At 42.5% G+C, this 20,836-nt stretch overlaps 1 protein-coding gene across 1 annotated transcript in view; it reads left to right on the forward strand.

The window, feature by feature from the left end:
- Nucleotides 1-20,836, forward strand: part of CERK (ceramide kinase) — a 679,079-nt gene that overhangs the window by 198,561 nt on the left and 459,682 nt on the right. The window contains 1 exon segment of the mRNA XM_069629241.1: nt 15,029-15,127. Coding sequence (XP_069485342.1) covers nt 15,029-15,127 — 99 coding nt within the window.

Raw genomic sequence — 20,836 nt, forward strand, 5'->3', positions numbered from 1 at the left:
CGCTCAGCCTGCAAGGTACCTTGACAGGGTTGCTGGTGGATGGGTAACTTTTGGGTGAAGTCTCTTCCGGCCGCTGTTCCCCCGCAGTAGCTCCTGGTGCTGGCAAGTAAATCCTTGTCGCCAGTGAAGTAATCAGGTGTGGCCCTTCCACCACAAAGCACGCAGGAACCAGGTAAGTTACATAAGGTTTATTGGGCCCAGTTGTACAGGTTAGTTCATCAAGTACATAGGAAGAATTCACTGGCCCATCCACCTCCAGCTGAGGTCTCTCTCTAACTGTCCACCTCACGCATCATCATTCAAAGACACCAAAATTCCATAAGGCACATCACATTCCACTGACATCCACCACACTGGTAAGTAATGTACCTTGAACTTAACTACACGTATCTGTTCAGGCTGGAGCAGTCTCAATGAAGGCAGTGTCTACCTACTATTACAAAGGCAAAAGGTATGGAATGGTAATAATTAATGACAAAACATGAAGACTTGTCAACACTATAATGCATTAACATTCAGTTTGATCAACTTAAATTGGGTATATACAAGTGTAATTCATCTGCATGTCAAAAGGATCCCTTTGTTTGGCTCATTATATTGGAGCCAGTGTTTCTAATGAGAACAGTATAGAAAATAGCTTGAATCCCTCCAGAGAGCAAGTAGACTGGTTGAACAGCACTGATTTCATACCATACATGGACTATTACTTGCCTTGGGATTAAGACATCAGAATGGCTATCACTTAGAAATGGGGAATAATTTACCATCCTAGGATGCTATATAGATGGCCCAGTGTTGGCGACTCTGGGCTTTTCTGCATTTTAGCAGAGCCATGACAAGATGCTTCATAATCCACTTTCAGGAGTACTACAGCGTTCTGAATTGTCAGACTATTGATATGGGCACATACAGTGTCATCTGTTTTGGCCATTGGGACATATGGGCTAGACACCTTAAGGATGTGATAGTTGAGGGTGGGGGAGAAATGCAGGTTTGTAGCCAACAACAGAGTTAACATTTAATAATTGTCTGGGAAATTCTTACCTTGCATAACAATATAATTCTGCCCCTCCTCCAAAGTAATGGCTGCTTCCTGGGGCTTCCTTCATCTGTCAAAAAATTGAGCAGGTCCAGGGGACCTAGGAAGCCATTGATGTCTGAGGGAGTGCAATGATACAAATAATGTGACCGATTGTAAGCATGTAGGGAAAATACCGAATTTTATTGGCATTGTGGGTAGCTTTCACTACCCCATCCTCCTCCTTTCGCCTGCTCAACTAGGCTGCACACATACCAATATTTCCTCATTTGCATTTGCTTTCCCTCTATTGCTCGTTCTCTTCTGACTAGCTCATTACCTTTGAAACCTAATGCTATGCAACCTCTTTGGATAATCTCCTTTGAGGACAGCTATTTGCCTCTTCAAGGTATTTGCATGAAGATCTGATAACATATGCTGAGCCGCATTACAAAACACGGGACGGTAAGGTAAAATGCGTTTTTCCTTCAGCGATGATGAGCTCCAAGCATTCCATCATTTACCTCTCTCTGAAGGGTCACATGCCACCCAACAGAGCTCTTTTGTCATCTATCTCTGTGCCTGGACTAAGCGGGGGAAGAGAAAACCTTTTTGTTTCATAAAAAGGATTAAACAGATTCCCTAAAAACGGAATTGCCCTTTCTGCTAGGGATGACTACTTTCTCATGCACATAACCCGTGCCACTTTGCTTTGGCTCTTGCTTTGGTTCACAAGATAAACTGGTCAGATAGCACAGCGAGTAGAGCGCTCGCTTTGACATCCGTGCAGAGCCTGCTGATGCAGGTTCGAATCCTGACAGGGCCAAACTAAGCCTTTCACCCTTCCAAGGTCGATAAATGAGCACCACACACCATGGGTAATAATAAGCAGCGATCAGATACCCGAGGGTTCGTAGCGCAATATAAATGCACAAACAAAACAAAACAATCAATCATCTTCCACCTTCCAGGAATGGGGCCGTATCCAAATCTATAGTATAATTACAGCCTATCATCATTTGGGACGTTTGTAGAGCTTGGAAAATGAAGTTCTAAACGTTGCCAAAAGTTGCATTACTTGCTGAAAGAGCACAAAGGCTAATGATCTTTACTGGCTGCCTGTGTATTATTCCCCATTATCAATGCAAATCTGCTTGGGGATCGTTTTGCATTCATTGTGCACAGTGGAGATTGATTTTCAGACCAATATTGTAAACCTCTCTGAGAACTCTTTGTAAATCGGAGTGAAGAAGTATCTCAGAATAAAACCTCTCCAGAAAATGATTCTTAAGAGGGCAATTAGCCAGGTACAAATTATAATCGACATTTGTCTGCAGTTGATTAAGCCATTGTTGATCATTCCAACTTTCCAATCTATCTTATCGGCTACAGAGATTCCAGACAACAATAATGCCCCCCTAAAATCACCCATTATTTGGAGCAGTGTACATGCCTATCCTCCCCTATTCAACTGAACCCATGTCATTGAGAAACTCCTCCTTTGTCAATCAAAACTGAAAACGTTCCCTTACTCAACATGGGGTGTTTTCCGGGTACGGCGCTGAACACTACTTGGAATCCTTTGATTGTTCATTGACTCTAGCTTCCCCCATATAAACTCTAAAATCACCAAATAAATATTTCAGTATTTTGGAATAAGCATTTAAATTGCACATTTATAGGTTTTCACTATTGTGGTCACAACTAAAATGATGACCGTAGTTCGAAGGATGAGGTTTCACTTGTGATGTTACCTGTGTTAAAGAATGTGTTTGCTTGGTACTTGCTAGAATCAGATAGAATTTGTCTCACGGAAGTTGCCATAGACATTCTGGTTCTAGAGAATATCCTACTTGCCTCTCACATTGCATTCAGACCATATATTGGGTCATTTTACAAACCTTTCTTCCCTTGATGCATACACCTGCTCCCAACCCTTTTGAGGGTTACAGTTTTAATGTTGGGGGAGTGTGAACGGTCAAAAGAAGGATGCGGACACTCTCAGAACATGTTCCAAATGTTTTTATTAAAGAATAAGGCCTAACTTTCCCTATTGCTCTGGGATATTCTCTACCTTTATATCTAACTGGGGTGCTTGTCAGTCATCCGTGAATGTCCACATGATTAAGTCTGATGTCCAAACGAATCTAACTGGTCCTACCACTTTTCTAAACAATGTAAGGCCAGGATAATGGCCACATTCTCCTGAGGATGCTTCTTGTAGCAGTCCTTGGATTTCTTGTTAATAGGTACTCTTTAGATAGTTTCTAGTTACTTGCTGTATCAGTTCATACAGTTCTTTCATGAGATTGTTAGCTTTTCTCTGGTCCTGAAGAATATCTTTCCTTGATTTTTTAAAACATTCTTTGATCCTTTTTACAGGACTCCTCGAAACGTAGACTGACTTCTGTAGTTCTGGTTTTCTAGACAATTGTAGTTCACCTTACTCTGACTCTCTCTGCGTTGTATATTGCTTACTTTGGTGGTCTCTGTGAGCTTTCTCTTAGGATCCTCTCTTCCCGTCTTGAACAGTGTGTACGCATTTCCCCTTCACAATGTATTGATATGCAGATTCTTTTGTTCTCCCTCTCAGGGATTTCTAGGAGCTTCTTTCTCACATGAATGTTGTTCCCAGCGGTTTCTCTGTACTTCCATTCATATAATTCTCCTTCTCTTCTGTTCCCTTCATTCTGTGTTGAAGGTTTGGGTACTTTCCCATTTCCCCAGGGTAGTGATATCCCAGGTTGCTTTCTCTCCCTCTCAGGGATTTCAATGATTCTTTTTCTTACATGAAAGCAATTTAAGTTTGAGATTTGTATTGAAGTTTCCTGAACTGTATGATTCCCTTTTGGCCTGCCGGTCTTCCCGTTCTCTATTACCTCAACGATGTAGGGGAATGTCACTGGGCTCTCTGCCTGTCTGGAAGCTTCCCTTGCACTCCTTGTTGCTATTCGTTCACCGTCGCCCGCTTCCTTTTCCTGTGATTTTCTCTAGGTCCTGCTGAATCCAGGTGTTCTTTTAGGTAACTGTTCGTGCTGCCAGTTGCTTCTTATGATGGTATTGGCATTGGTTTGTGGGCTGCGTGCCCACCACATATCCTTCGTGGTCACGCCCCACCTTGTTTTGGGCTCTACGTCTTGCATCTGGGATACACTGCGTCCCTGGTGTCTCCCCAAGCTTGAAAGTCATGGTCTTCGCGGCTTGCTTTTGCTCTGGCTCCTTCACCTGTGTGCCTGTGTTTTCCTCTCCCTTTCTGTTGTTCGGCAGGTACTCTGTATTCAGTGTACTCTTCTCAGTTGTTTGGAGATGTGTTTAAAAAGGCACATTCTTTCTTCTTGATAATGGTATAGATGTTTTTTTCACCGAAGTCTTGGGACTTGTAAGTTCTTGGTATTTTAGTGTCCCATGTATGCCATTATGTGTAATGGTTTTGGGGGTGCCTCAAAGGAATGGGAGTCCTTGTGCCTTAAAGGGGAAGTCACCGCTCGGTGAACTCCCACTTGCCTCGACCCCTCTGGAGGGTGTAGCTGAGCGGGCTCACCTCCCTATTGTCACAGGGAGTCGGGGGCTGCCCCTTGGGCAGAATTTATGAATTCCCTTGATCCGTCACAAGCGGAATTAAAGCATATTTTGAAATGTTTGTTTTTGGTTCTGCTTTAAGTAAATGTACAAATCCACACCTTGTATTGCTCCTCAATGGCCCTCTGGAAAATGATTTCCTAACCTTGATGCAAACTTACATAGTGTTATTTATTACTCGGGGTGTCATGGTATTGGTTTTATGGCGGCATGATAATCTTCTTGCCAAATGATGGTGTATTATGGTTATTGAGGTATAGCAGGTGGAATTAACTAATCTTAACAAATATTTTCTTAAAGGTCCTAAATTGTCAGCATTTTGAAACTGGTCTCTGCATGTCTTAGCTGATCCTCCAGGAATCTAAGGTGGCTGCAGATATGGTCTTTCATGGTGCTTACTCGTTGATCGCCTTGAATTAAAAAGTGACTTGTGGAAGTGTTAAAATGCACATTTGAGCAATGAGCTTGCTGCTCAGTCACAGGTCATCACTTTGGAAATCTGCCTTGACCTACATTATGTCGGGACCACATGGTATGGGCATCATGACCCCTCGCTGTGATCAGTCATAAAAGTTTGTTTTGATAACGCTTTATCCCATTAAAGGGAGAAAAGTCACTCATGTGATGTCTGAAAGCCCATGTCATTGTGTCTCTTTTGTCAAAATGTCATATCCAACACACACTCAACGAAAGGTTGCATATTGATCAAATCACTATAGCTTGTTTACCATCTGCCTGGTGTATTATAAAAGTATGACGTTGGGGTCGTCACTGACCATGTAATCCTCAGGACAGCATTCAGTGGGCGCTGTTGATTTCTTTCATGATTCTTGCAATACATGTTCATTTACCTTCTTAAAGATGGTGGCACAAAAACGTTTTGAAAATGACAGTTAAAATACATATCGGCACAAATATGGCCTAGACCACAACATCACCACAGCCCCATCATTACTATTTTTCCCAGGTCTGAGCGCATTAGGACCCTTGTCATGCGAGTTGAGACAGAGGGGGCAGTTTATATACTAGCACAAAGCACTGATAGGCCCAGTGTTCATACAGTCTACAGAGCTAACTTTTTTGTGGACATGCATCAGAAGGGCATCCAGTTCATTCCCCCTTTGAATTCTGAGATGTGTAGTTCTGCATCTTTCAAATTGGTGGGAAAACTACAAATCGGCGATCTTTAACCCGACTGTGCTGATCACAGAGAAAGAGCGGTGACAGCATCAAATCTGAATTTACCAACGTGGCCTCACTTTCCCTATGCTCTTGTCTGCCAAACGCCACATCCCACAGTGCAAGATCCAGAATGTGCAGCACTTGCTTACTGCAGCCTTTCCAAATCGGACTGAAAAGCTCACTTAATAGCTGCAGTCCCTAAAACGGTATACTGGCATAAACAACGTGACGATTATTATAGTTCAATTAAGCTATTCACGGTATCTATAACGGTATACCGTTACACCCCTATTTATTATTGCACATTGTTCTAGGATTCTGTTAACATCTATTCCTTTTTTATTAGGCAAATTAATCTTTAAATTGCTTCAATCATTCTCTTCTCATACATGTTCAATATTTTAAGAATTTATTTGCACAACTACCATGATTATATGATTTTGCAGTTCAAAGTGATGCCATTTTGTAACCCACAACAATAAAAGGATTTGTCAATTAAGAAGTATGGGGACAGTCCCTTACAAATATTACTGTTCTGATGATTTGTCATTGGCCTAATGTCCCTGATAACAGGAAAGAAAGAGCTCTAAACCTGCTGCTGCTGAAACCAGGCCCACATTTGTTTCTAGGCCATTGTTAGTTTTCATTATGTTAACCATTTCGCCTTAGGCAAGACCTTGACTTGGGGAACCTGATTTTCAGCCTTGTTTGGCAGCAGACTCTTGGTGTGGATTTCCCACTGCTTTCTTTACAGTATTATGTGGTGGATAAAGAAGTAGTTATATGGATCAGGGCCATTCTGTCTGTGTTGTATGTCTAGTGAATGTGTGTTTCATTACTCAGGGGTTCATATAGATCTAAGTTGTCACATTAGAACGGATGTCAAATCTACAATTTCGTCATCTTTCTTAATCCTTCCTTTCATTCATCCTGAGATGTTTTTTGTGTAATTAACAGAATGTCTTTGTTGGCCATTTGGGAAGAAACTTGAAAAATTAATCTCGAGGACAACCATTGGCAGGCACCCACTTCCTCAACACGTCTCCCAGTCCTGTTTTAAGTCTTACTTGATTGTCTGTTGCTTCTCCTGAAATATCGAAGCATCTTCTTTAACACCCTTCCCAGTCCGAGTCCCACAAAGATGTGTCTTTAGCCCCCTCTTTGTCATTTTGTACACCTCTCCACTCAGCAAACTAATTTCCTGATTTAGCTTCTCATATAATCTTTGTCAGTGACGCACATCTTCCGATTCCCATGACTGACCCATGAGTTATCCCCTTGCGTCACTGATTGCCTTTCATTTTTAAAATGCTGGCTGGCATTCTGCTGCCTGATGCTCAATTTTTTTAAAACTGTTGAAACTTTACTCCCAGCTTTAGTGTTCATCCTGTCTTCTCCCCTTCATTATCATTTCCCTTGGATACACTCAAACCATTCCACAAGACTCACAATTTAGGGGATCTTTATCAGAATAGTCAAACTACAATTCATTCTGTCCACTTCGATGGCTGTCAGGCTCCACAACCTGAACATCGGTAACATATCCCCATACCTCACAGTTCTCTCCATCAAGACTCATCTGCTCTAACCGCCTCATGGTACTCAATCTGTACTATATTACTCCAATGGACAGGGCACTGCACTTTTCCACCCTAACCTCCTCCAACCTTTCTTAAGCCCCACCCACCTTTACACACTACCTTCAGTTGGGGTCTTTTTTCATGCTCCATTACTCGCACTTTAAATTCCATTTTCTCTTTAAATAAATCCACGGGGTAGTTCCCACTAGTCATCACCTAAAATAGCCAAGTCTTCTCAACATCTCTTTTCCATGTAAACCCTGCGCCTCCCCCTGCTTTTGCTCCTTCACCCTCCTTGCACCCCTCCACTGGAAATCCCTCCATCTGACAGAGTGCATCCACTCTTTGTGTGGATTCTAGACTATCCTGAAAATACACCGCCTTTCCTGGTAGGGAACTCCTGAATCATATGGCAACATCATCTCTCCCACCTTCACCCCCTACCCTCTGCCTGTACCTGTAAAGAAATATTGGTGTGACGAGCACAAATAACTACTGCTCTTAAGGAGTCCAGGATGTGCAGTGGTATCCAAACCTTCTAATCCCCACACTACCACTAAAGCAGCAGTGATCTTATGCAGTAGCACCTGGATTGTATCAAGTGCTGGACAGAATTACCATAAGAGCTAAATATGGGCCCAGATAACCGGACAGACTAAAAGAATATGGCAAAGTTCTAATTTATTATCTTTATTAAGCAGAGAAATCTGGCAGGCATTCCAAGTCGCAGCTTACTCTCTCTCAAATACATTTCCATTACACAAAGGCTTTACACATCAATATGCGTCTGCTAGGACGTCATCCTACATGGCAAATAGTAAAAACCTTTTAGTCAGGGCAACATATATACCTATAGCTTATTTAGGTGTTAGTAACATCATTGCCTGACCTTTATCTGGTGGGCACGCCTAAAACAACCTGCAACTACGTATAATACAGATGATAATAGTAGAACATCAGCAGCAGATTGGCTTCTGCAACAATGTATATTCCATCACAAAGGCCATCCTGATTGGATGGCACCCTCCTTCAACTTTGGACATTCGGCTCGTTAGAAGCACGTAAGCAAAACGAAACCCAGGTGCCGGGAACATTAGACAACTGCCCACTTGGTCAATTAGCCTTACCATTTCATCAGTTAGGCCCTAAGACAAGGCCTCTTCTTTGTAGTTGACCTTGCTGACTGTTGTAGAGGAGGTCCCAAGCATGACCCACACGCCAACCGTCCATTTTGAAGTACCAGGAACGTTCACGCCAAAGTATATGATGTATGATGAGCAAATAAACCAGCAGTGAGCTGCAGTGGGGCTCTGTCCAGTAGCTATCAGAAGGACGGCACCTTTTGAAGTACCGACACCAAAGAAAACATGGACAGTAAGGTATCCATTGCGAAAACCATATCAACAAATGAAATGAAATTAAGATAGTCTGAGTACAGTCCCTGAAGAAGCCAAAAAGGTCTTAATGGAAGACTAATGGTGATGTCACAAGAACCCAGACTGACTCGCATATAGAAGATATGACAACCTGAGACTGCCGTAAAGAAATGAAACGCCATGGACAAGGGACATTGTGAAACTAAAGTGAAAGGACAATGTCAAATGTAAGAAGCTTATGCCATGAGCATGACGAAGATATTCGACCAGTTTACGCATGTACATATGCTTGGAACTGCAAGAAAGCTAAGAAAATCATGCAGCTTGCTATGCTTAGTAGTAAGATGGATTGCGGCAAGGCCTCAAAAGAAGCACATTATATAAGTATACTTCCACTATGCACAAGAAGCAGAATCGACCAAAGGTTACTAAAGGCCACACGAGGAGATCTTTATATTTAACAAATCAATAATAAAGGCAGAAACGAAACTCAGCAGAGACAAATCGGGCCAAAAAGCCAAGGTCGTATCAGCTCAAATAGACGAACAGTAACTACAATAGATGAAGCAAGGAACAGAATATCCTGCTCAGAAAGGTCAAGATAAGAAACCGAAGGCAGGTGCTGGGCAAAATGAAAAATTAAATACATAAATTACATGGAGAAGAAGGCGATTTCACGGTGTCTGAATCACATGACCAGCCGAGTGAGAAGAAGTGAGACTTTCACACCTATGCATGGCGGAGTGCCATGCAAAGATATCGGAACTTTTCCAGACAGAGATGCAGTCTCGAGGCCAACCACAGTGAAATAATTGACACATGACCACTAAAGTGATGATTGATTGTAACAATAATTGGAGGAAGGCCGGGGGAGCTGGTGGACACCCTGTACCTGGCTGACCATTCTGCATACTGTTAAGCAAAGTGGAAAAGTATGAGTGGGGTTGGTGCCAGCCCAATCATAATGGACCAAGTAATCTAGGGTCCTATAGTTAGTAGAACCAGTGGGACGTCGTACATTTTAGTGAGGTCTACAGTAGCCATTTTTGAAGGAAGGGCTTAGATGCCCCACCTGACAGTGTTTACCCAATCCCCTTATTCCATTACCATATACAGATATAGCACCTATATTAAAGTTACCTTTCTACAACCAATAGAATTGCATGCCAACTTTAAGCGTTACAAGTCAGTGATGATGAAGTTTTAGTATAAATGATGTGCTTCTTATGAAGTTTGTTGGAGTTGTGAAGCGAGAAGGAAGATCACGCACCCGCTGATATTCATCAAACTCCACGTTGTTTTGCCAAACCGTTAGTTGTCATTATTGATTTGATGCTTGAGTATTAATCTGCATCCCCCGCCATCTCACGGGTGCTGCTATTCCATCTTAAAATGCCATTGGGCAACCCCCAGTCCTATGGGCCGGCTGGGGTCCTGGTGCACACTGTTCTCTTCTTCTGAACTTTTAAGCGAGTGAGCGTACATTGGTTTCTTCGTCTGGAGCATTATTAAAAGGCCTTGTTTTTTGGTCTTGCACCACGTTTGAGGAGACCAGGATCTGTCCATTCGGTCCTCCTATTTAATGCTATTTGATTCAATTATACTGGGTGCTATTACTCTTCTCGGCCTTTGGAGACTTGGTTGTTCTGTCTGGCATATGCTTTCTGCATTTTTAATTGTCCAACATTCGCACATGTTTATTCCTTTGCCTAATCTAAGAGAAATGTGTTGTATGTACATATCTTATCCTATTTCACTCCTTTTGTACTTTGCAGTTGCTTCTCACTGTGGCATCCTTAATCCTTAGCCAAACAAATATTCTTTGTTCTTGTATGAATCTGTATTTCAGTGCTTGTCGGCTCTTCTGCCTCAGTCTTTCTCCTTGGCTTTCAGCTCACTATTACATGAAACTGACATCCATCTTCTGAACATGGCTGCTTTACATCTAATGCATCTCTTCTTGCTTTTCTTCTCAGTATATATAATTTATTCGCATTTCCATGCTAGTTTACATTGTTACTTCAGTAACATCTTCATTCTTCGAGTATTCACATATCGTTTCAGTGTGTCCTTGTTGCTTCTCTTAATGTCATCACTTTCCACCTGTCAGACTTCACTTTCAACTTTTCTATGTCATGTGTTGTCTGCAGATTTCCTTCTACCACTTCAGTTCGAGGGTATAATCAATATGTCTGTCTGAGCGCAAAACTTCTTTCATAACTTCGATGCTCTAGTGGGACGATACCAGATGTCATGCACAGTGAATTATTGCTGCTTATTCAATATGGCGGAGGTGAGGGGGCAGGCTCCACTAGTGACGTGTACATCCCCTTCTCTATAGTGATGACATGGCTCTTTCATCGCTTCCTCTCCCAGGACTGAAACCGTGACAATCCCCCACAGTACTGCATTTCTTTTAAAGACGCTAGCTCGACGCTAGCCTCTGGCTTCTCCTGAACTCTGTAAAGAGCTCTGCTACCTATGGGCTAGGTTTGTGCTATAAAAAATAAATAAAAATCATCCGACTTTTGGATGAAAGGAGTCTCCCTTGGAATGTCGTATTGGATTGTCTTGGGCAGCGATGTTCACATTCAAGAATGTCTTAAAAAGGTAGAGAGTTTGGTCTTCAATATCACGAAGGTCCATAGAACAAGGTTGGTGGGACAGAACCACAGTTGATACCGTTTGTGTCATCGTTTGTGGGTTGTGATACTCTTACCAGGGTTTCTGAGGAAATGTTTGTCCTCAGAAAAATGGACAAAAATACATAAATTACGGCTGGGGAGCAGTGGCAAAAACAGAGGCAGGACGCCGGTACGCGTGACCCGCACACAACGCGTTTCACACTCAACTGAGTGCTAATAATTTTTTGTTTTTGTTTTAAAGTAAACCCATTCACAAAAACATTTGTAAATGCCACCTGCCAGATGACCTGTTCATGTAGAACGATAGTTCTCTGTGGTTTTTGAAAATGCAGACACTAGGTGGAATTCCGTGCAAATTCTAGCCCCTCTGCCCTCATTCAAATCAGTGCAGATGTTGTTGCATGTGCATTTTCTGCATGTAGCAGAAATCAATACCATCCTTGCGCTCTTCCACCCAGCTACATGTAGAAAAAGCACGAACATCACCAGGATTGTAAATTACTGGTGAGGTTAGTATATCATGATCCGTGCAGACATGAAAAAAAGCCCAATCATTTCTATTTGCATTACAAATAAACATGTCAAGGGACAATATAACTTACAAATGAACTTTGAGACATAAGGAAAAATGTAACCTAAATTGATAGGTATCCTACCAAATATGTTAACATGTAGTTGGCACCGAGAGTTTTCCAGCGCGGCCATGGAACTCCATGTCTCGCAAAACACAAGTCATTACTCTGGGTGTCACACATTTCCACTAGCGCCCTTAAAAGTGCTCCCTACAACTATTATGCGTCTCTGCCGCCTCTCTATTCACCTGCCTGCCACTTCCACTTTCCTGGCTCACGTTCTGATTCCCTTCTCTGCATGCCTTACCTGCTTCACTACTGAATCAGTGCCTCCCTTCCATATCACCACTAGAAAGTGGAAAGGGAAAAAAGACTAACATCAGTTGGCGGCGGAGCATTGTGCTGCAGCGCAAGCCGGTTTTTGGATTTTTCTTGACCCACAGCCTACTGCACTCGGCCCCCTATTGCCCACGGCTGCTAAGCATTGCAGGCTCTTATGCTCCCTCAGAACTCCTTTGCGCCCCCTGTTCGCTTGGGGCCATACATTGAGCCTCTGCGCTAAGAAGAGCAGGTACCAAGTCACAAATAAAGACCAACCTCCTGACTGCACACATTCAAATGATCTCAATACCATCACACCTATTGCTAACATGCCGCTACCATCAACCAATTGCATCAGTTGCACACATAATGAGTGCACCCTATGATACCCTACTCTCTCAATTAACCCGGACTACGGACCCTGAGGGCGATCAACCAACAAGCGCTTTGAGGTCATACCAATGATATATATAGAGCGCTATATAAATGCCAAATAACATAACATACTGCTTGCTGCTGTGAGCAATAATGCTTCATTCTGTCACTATAGATTATATTAACACATCTCATGGCCTGCAGATACACTATGCAATCATTTTGCCTTTCATGTGTTAAGGTAGGGGGTTGCGGCCACTGGAACGTTTGACCATTTTATTTAAATGGTCATGATTAGCTACGGCATCCCACCCATGGAAGCTTCAGGATAAAAGAACATGTACTGAAATCTGGTAGCTACTGCATAGAAGCAACGAATCTAGGACTGGATGCTGTGACTAAAGCATGATGTATTCTACAGGTTTCTTTCATAATTAGACCTGTTTTCAGTGTTGTCCCAAGTAGCTTGCGGTTGGCAGCTTCGGAGCAATCCACATTTCCACATCATTGTTATTCCTGCAGAGACTGAAGAGATAGATGCCCACCCAAAGAGAAACCAGATCCTCAGGTATTGTAAAGCCAAACCATCGTTCCTGCTCCCATTCTGGTGCAGAAGTGCCTTTGCGAACGGGCAAAATGCTGCTAAATAACTGCGGTTTGGGAAGTCAACAAGCACCTTCAGTGACTGTTTCATGTGTTTAAATCCTTTACATGAGATGAATTGATTGGGCCAGTGTAGACTCCATTTTCTATGATTGCAGATGAGATTGTTTTGCATGCGATTATGGTATGCTTGACTCTCCTTCCCACTAAAATCAGTACACATTTGATTTGTTTTTCAATAACCTGTTATTTTTATCTGTATTCTGTATAAGAGAATTGGAGCCTTCATTCTTCTATCCCCCATGAGAACATCGGAGCCCGCATCTGTTTTTTGCGTGAAATAACTTCCTCGTTGCTTACCTGCCTCATTTCCATTTTTCTTTTGTTTATTCATGGACTATTTTTGGAATAGGAGTGGGTGACCGGGCCCCTAGTGTACCACTGTTTGGACTGCAGAGAGCACCTAATCATGGCAAAGATTAGCACAGAATCACTGTCGGGCCTATTTGCTGTATCACAGCTGTTAAATGTATCATTTTCACTTACTCTGCCTATGCCGACCGTTATGTCTCCGAATTTCAAGGGCTCTGAGCGACTGTTGTTTTTTCCCTGTGTTCCCACACTCCTTGAGCGCTTTGGAACACCGCTATGTATAGGCGGTTTATAAATAAACATTGCCGTTACCATTAAAGTGTGTGATGAACAATATACGTCACAGCAAAAACCGAAAGAGATAAATGGGCCCGACGAAGATGTTTCACGCAAGCCGATGTAGGCTCATTATCTTATTACAAATGCCCAAGTGCAGGCCCCTATTGTCTTGTGAGAGAGAAAAACATGCATAACGTCTTCACCTGATAAATCACAGTTTAATCCTGAGGAAATCGACTAAGTGTTGTCATTCTTCCGCGGAAGCACCAAATATACCGGACATGTCATGGTAACTAAATGTAAAAGTCCACGCAGGAGCAGGCAGAAATGACCAGCATGATCAGACGGATGACATTTGACTGTAATGGCAAGTAGCTAGCATGCGGAACTTGGAGCACTGCCAAAACACACGCTTCAAGTGATTGTACAGTGTTATGTGCAGCTTAACTGAACCTGGTGCAGTCTGTTGATTTGGGGATCAAGGAGAATATCCCGCACACATTTCTGACACTTTTTCTGTGGCAAGGAGAACAATTTAGAAAGTGCTTTCTAGAATTATGTCTTTTACCCGAATTCCCGAAAGAGTTCCCAATTGCGAATGTTGCATCTATGTTCCGTGTTTATTATTCAATGTGACCAATGTCTCTCGTGATTCTGTCTGCCTTCTGTTTGAGTTGTGTGAAGCACTGCATGGTCCAACTTCATGCAGAGTGCGTGTTTCTAGTATCTTCTTTGTTTCAGTTTGTGTTGTACAAGCACCAAGTTGTACGTCAATTTTCTTGTGTGTATGTTCTAAGCAACTCGCAGATATTGAGGTGTACAACATAATTTTTATTCTTTCTAGTCTACTTTCAATTTTACACGCTAAAATCATATGATTTGTCAAATTCAACCCATTGTTCTATAATCTTTGCGCATTTCTTTATTGATTATACTTTGATGCAAACATTTATCTGCCAGGCTTATTTCCAAGCCACATTTTTTATTGCGATTCTTTTTACTTCTCTAATTTCCTGGTTATCATTCAAAGCAATATTTTGGAATCACATTGTATAGTGTTAAGGCTGCATCAAAAAATACCACATTTTCTCCTTTTTTTAAAAAGATTTTTGTTTTTCGCTTGCAGGTTTTCATTCTGTACCCGTGTCTGAGATCATCGCCGCAGAAGAAGCAGAAATTTGCAGCGGAAAATGGCAGCAAATGTTCAAGCCTCATGGCTTCACAGGTATATGCCGCCATTGTTACGTTACCAGCAAAAGGCAAAGCAGTCTGCATGACAGAAGATGTTCCTAACTTAACTATTATAAAGGAAGCTAAACAAGCTCACTTGCAGGGAAGAGAATCACATAGGTGCCTTCTCCACTGTTAACAACATAAATTGTTCTTTTGTAGAATAGTTAAATCGATAAATCGCCAGTGTTTGAAGTCCACGAGAGATGGTTGTACCCCAGCAAGAGTGCAATGAGTGTTTATAAAGGAAACTCGCTGAAGTGACTATCTTTTATTAATTCAAGCCTGTGACCGAAGTCTGTGAAATGCCAAGAATGTAACTGTAAACAGGATCTTCTATGCAAACAAGAATGCTCTTCAATGTTTGAAACTGGGTCATTCTACACTGATTCACAGATTGTGGATGAATGCCTAGACACTGGGGTATAAATACCAAGAACCATTTCTTTAATAAAAGACATCATTTTTATCTGAACCAGAAGCCACATAATTTGCACTCGCTACTACAAGTGATAATCCATGCTTGATGAGTAAACAGTGGTGTGCTGTTTCAACGTGGATGGCTGGAATTTATCCCAGGGGCAAGTGGCATTTATGCATGGCTAGTGGTTGGCAACTTGACTTTTTTCACATAAGACCGTTATAATGTGCTCAGGCACTGATATGTATATATATATATATATATATATATATATATATAGGTCTCCATTTGTGCTGCCCGAGTGCAGCATTGTCCCCTCTCCCTCACAGCTTCCCGTGCTTTCCCACCCCCTCCCGCCGATCAACCCGCCCACCCCCACCATGATTGGCCACCTGATAGACATACCTGGCCTCCGCAGGGCAGCCCGCTGCCCGGCAGCCCACTTCGGCTAAGGGCCCCAAGGCAAAGGGCGGCTCCTACATTGGCGGCTCCAAGATGTGTCCGCAGGTGTCCGCAGGGGAAGTCAATGAAGCCAGCTGTCAACAGGCAACAACAAAAACTGTAAGTGTGGCATGGGTGGGGTGTAGAGCAATTACTCTACTCCAGAAAGCCCCTGCCCCTCTACCCTACCTTTCCAGAATGCAGACTGCCATAGACTTATGCATACTTTAAGATTTGTGACCACCAGTGTACATCTATTCATGGCTGGACTGTAAATATTGCCTCATTTTACATACTAACATAATTGGCCAATGTTAATTAGTGCCAAACCTAGAGGGAACTGTGAAGATTGGCCTATTTCACTTCTAGATAGGATTGTGGCCGTTGGCATGCGCCACACTTAGATGGAATTCTCAACTTTAGCCTGTATCACATCTGGATAGAAATGTGAATGCTAACATGTGCCACACCTAAATGGAATTCTCAACTTTAGCCTGCATCGCATCTAGATAGAAATGTGAATGTTAGCACTGCCACGCTTAGATGGAATTCTTATTTTGAGCCTGCGTCACACCTAGATAGGATGAGGAATGTTAGCATGTGCCACACTTAGATGGAACTCTCAGCTTTAGCCTTCATCGCTAGATAGAAATGTGAATGTTACCATATGCCACATTTAGATGGAATAGTGAATGATAGCAAGCGTCACACCTAGACATAATTGCAAGGACAGCAATGCCAATTAACCAATCCACTAACAATCTCACCCCTCTGCACACACCTCTCAAACACTAACCAAACATAACCACAAGCCTACAACACCACAATCCGCACAAACCTCGCTACACTGCAACAACAAAACAAACCACACATAGACTCGCCCAACAGCACACAACGTCTACTGACTGTAAAACACCCCAACTCCAACCAACAGATCCACCGGTTGAGGCTACCAACAGCACATCACTGCTCTCTTGCACTTTTCCAGCTTATTCCCACTAACCCACCCCCCCTTCCCTTTTTAGAGCTGCTAGAGCGCCAGGGGACCACTCTGGTGGTGATAGTGCATGGTACAAATATCCTTTAACATATATATATTCTCCTGTTGTGAGGTTCCTAATACACTTTCATAAAACAGCTTCACAAAGACTGCAGTTATTTATATGAAAACACAATAGCCATTTTAACCCTTTAAATGCCAGCGACGAGCCGGCTCGTCGGTAAAAACCGCTCCAGGTTGCCACCGACGAGCCAGCTCGTCGGTTGCACTTAAGGGGTTAATGAGGGGGGAAATGTCGGCAGGTTTGGACGGCGAATACCGCGATTTTAAAAATAAGCCATTGGCACTGGGGGGGGGGAACCTCAATGGCACTTAAGAGGTTAATGTCTGTGACAAATCTGACAACCTAGTCACTGATTCCCTTGAATGAAGCCTCTTAGGAAAAGGAAGACGCTACCTGACTCTGACCCTGGGGGTGGCTATCTGCAGGAACACCACATCTGTGATCTGTAATTTACACATGCAAAATTGCACCCAATTCACGTGCTAATCCTGAAATGGGGGTTGTGATTCCTAGATCAGATTATCAAAGCTTCAGGGAATGGTAGTAATGCTTTGTGTATGTTTTTTATTTTAGTTGTTTCTTGAAAAGGGTTAAACAAAATGACTAAAAATCCCAGATTTTCAAATGGGATTATAAAATCCCATTTTGAAAGTGCTGAAAAACATACATAGTTGGACAAGTCGAGGAATAGCTGGAGGGGAATAATAGGGGAGTACAGGAAGCTGATGGGATGATTTCCTGCCATAAATGTAAAGAGAAGGAGACGCAAAATAAAATGGAATCCAAAACTCAGTTTCCATCTAGGGAAGAAATAACATATAACTGTACATTGCAAATTCTAACTAGTCTATGTTCTTTGGAGAGCACTTTTTCTTTTAATTTTAGCAACCAAAGTGCTATACAAGCAAAACAATTTTATAGCCTCATAGTAACAGGTAACATATTAGTAGAACATATGGGTGCCAGACTGTCTGTGCATACAAAAGGGCAGACATCCTGATATGCTATCCCTTCCTACCATGCTCATCACACAACTACCGCCACCTATCACCTAGTCTAATAAACACTGTCTGCATAGGGAGTTGAGAATATCATTTCTCAGTGTAGCTGGTGTGACAAATCTGCCACTAGTGTCACTGATTCTCTAGTGGGAAGCTTCCCTTGCATGGCCAGGGAAAGGCAGAAGCTACCTGACTCGGACCCTACAGGAGGACCACACATGGAGCGACTAACTTCGAAAGGGACAAAACAAAAGCATTTGAAGATCAGAATAACCCTTCACCTATATCGCTCAATATCACCCATTTGCCTTTTGAATATTCTGGTATAATATATTGTAATGTAAATATAATATCTGCAATCATAGACCCAGATAACCTGGCAGTCAAAATACCACTTGGTATCCATATTCCTTTTCAACATACCTGTATGGCTTACTGTAGTGTGGACGAAGAAACCCAAGGTTTTCCAGTCAATTGCTCTATATGCCCCCCCATTTTAGTACTGGAACGAGGAAGAGAGATGATGTAATTGAGATGACTAGCTGTGGTAGTAAGCCAATGCCGCGTTCTAGTCTTTGAAGGAGGCTCACTGTACCTGGGAAGTTTAAAACCGCCACAGCTGATCCTGAGTGCTGAGAGAAAGATGGCTGAGAGAGTGGCAGTCAGAGGCTGTCAGCGGCTTGTGAAAATGACAAATGAGACACCAAAGACAACCAAACTGTAAATTTCAGCACTGAGGCAAGAGAGGACGGCGTGCAAAGAGATTGTGCTGAAAGCAGCCTGGTGACTGGGAACCATGGAAGACACCCATAGTGGAAGAAGCAAAAGGGAAGGTGGAACGGCTGACGGGACTCGCACCTAGTTAGTGGACCAGCAGAGAAGCTGAAAGGGAGATGCGAGGACTGCCAGAGCCACCCGGTGAGCCCAATGAGAATGAATGGGTTACCAGAGCGTCTGCAATTGCTTGCTGCATTGAATTGACAAAGTACGGCAACCAAGAGTGAATATTAAAAACACAGATACGAATGAGAACTTTATGAAAGAAGGGTCAGCGATCCAGTGTATTAAACGAGGAAGAGAATCATATACAAACGGTATTGAAAGTAGGGCAGAATACAAGTGTTTAAAAGGAGAAATTGACAAACCTATCGATAATGCTGAAAGACGGTTAGAAGCCCAAGAAGTGAAGGTAAGAACTGAAATACACACAATGAGTGCTGAGAAAGGGTTGAGGACCCCTTACTTGAAAAATGTAAAGGGGAAAATAATATTGATGCAGACTTCGATACAAAGGGTCAGTGACTCAACTTTGGAGTACTGTGATGAAGTGGATAAGAGAGAGAGAGTGAATGGAGAGAGGAAAAGCCCTGGCAGTTCTGTGCACCAGGCGAATAAAATCAGAACTAATGTCATATCCTAGCACGAGAGTCAACCAGGAATATGAGGTGATACAATATCCTGGCAGGAGAGTAAACAAGGAGTGAAAGGTGAAACCGTATGCTGGCAAGAAAGTAAACCAGGTTTTAGAAGTGAAACAGTATCCTGTCAGTAGAGTAAACAAGGAGTGAGGAGTGAAAAAATATTGTAGCAGGAGAGTAGACCAGATGAGAGAAGCGAAGTAAAGTGATATCCTGGCCAGGGAGTAAACCAGAGGTGCGAAGGAAAATTAACCTGACGTTGTGGATACAAAAAGGAAGACTTGTAACCCTTTTAAGGATATAAACTCACAAAATACTCTGTCAGGAATGTATACGATGGGTGGAAAGTGGATAAAGTGTGAGAAATTGAACATTTGAAAGAACTGCATGTTTGAAGGAACTTCGAGGAAGAGTTATGCCCTTTTCAATATGGTGGAAACCATAAGGAAAATATATTTTTTGAACTGCCAGAAGGGCTCTAGGGCAAGACAGATCACTTTCCTGGCAGAACCTTTGTTACCTTTCTCTTCTACTCCTTAAACCTTTATGTTGAAAACTTTTAAAGCAAGTATATAGCTAACTAAAAACCCCTGTGCACGTTCGATTGAGTTTAGAGTGTAAGGGTCCGTTTAGGATTCTTGGACACAAGACAGGACACTCTTTTGTTTAACATCCTGACGCAGACGTTCCTTAGTTTTTGTTGGGTGTCCTGACCCACGTTTGAGCTATCATGCTGCAACATTTGGTGCTGTGGGCTTAGAAAATCCAAGATGGCCAAAAAGCCCACATGTGCGCCAGAATCCAGGAGAACCAAGCAGTTTGTGCACACACCAAAATGTCTGCCTAACTTGCCACCCACCAGTGCCAGCATGATGGGACAGGGTGCCATGAGTGGAATTGGTGCCAAAGGTAAAACAGCAGCGCCCGTTAGCTCAAAAACGCTTTAAAATTACCTTTGGTTTCTCTGAATGCCAGCTCAAAATGCCTATTTTCAAACATTGCAACACATCCAAAAATCTCACTGAACACCAGCGGACATCTGGCAGAATGAAGTATGTGTGCATACAAAATCTGGGAAGATGAAGAGCCCAAAACAATGTTCATAACAAAACTGGCTGAGCTATGCATGTCAGCAGCCTAACTGAAACTGGATTAAAACCACCAAAACCGAAATGTTTAAATTAACTGAGTGACCTACTTCTGAGTGTCACATAGTTTGTAACTGTTAAAATGTCATAGTTTTGAACTTAGAATCAGCATTCTAGCTGCATATGTAAAAATTGTATTGACTTAAACTGGGGAACAAAAAGTGACATTTTAGCTGAAACCTGGCTTAAGGAAACTGGAATTCTGCCAGAC

This window comes from Ambystoma mexicanum, chromosome 12, assembly GCF_040938575.1.
Source record: "Ambystoma mexicanum isolate Mex_15411 chromosome 12, UKY_AmexF1_1, whole genome shotgun sequence".
NCBI classification, from domain to species: Eukaryota; Metazoa; Chordata; class Amphibia; order Caudata; family Ambystomatidae; genus Ambystoma; species Ambystoma mexicanum.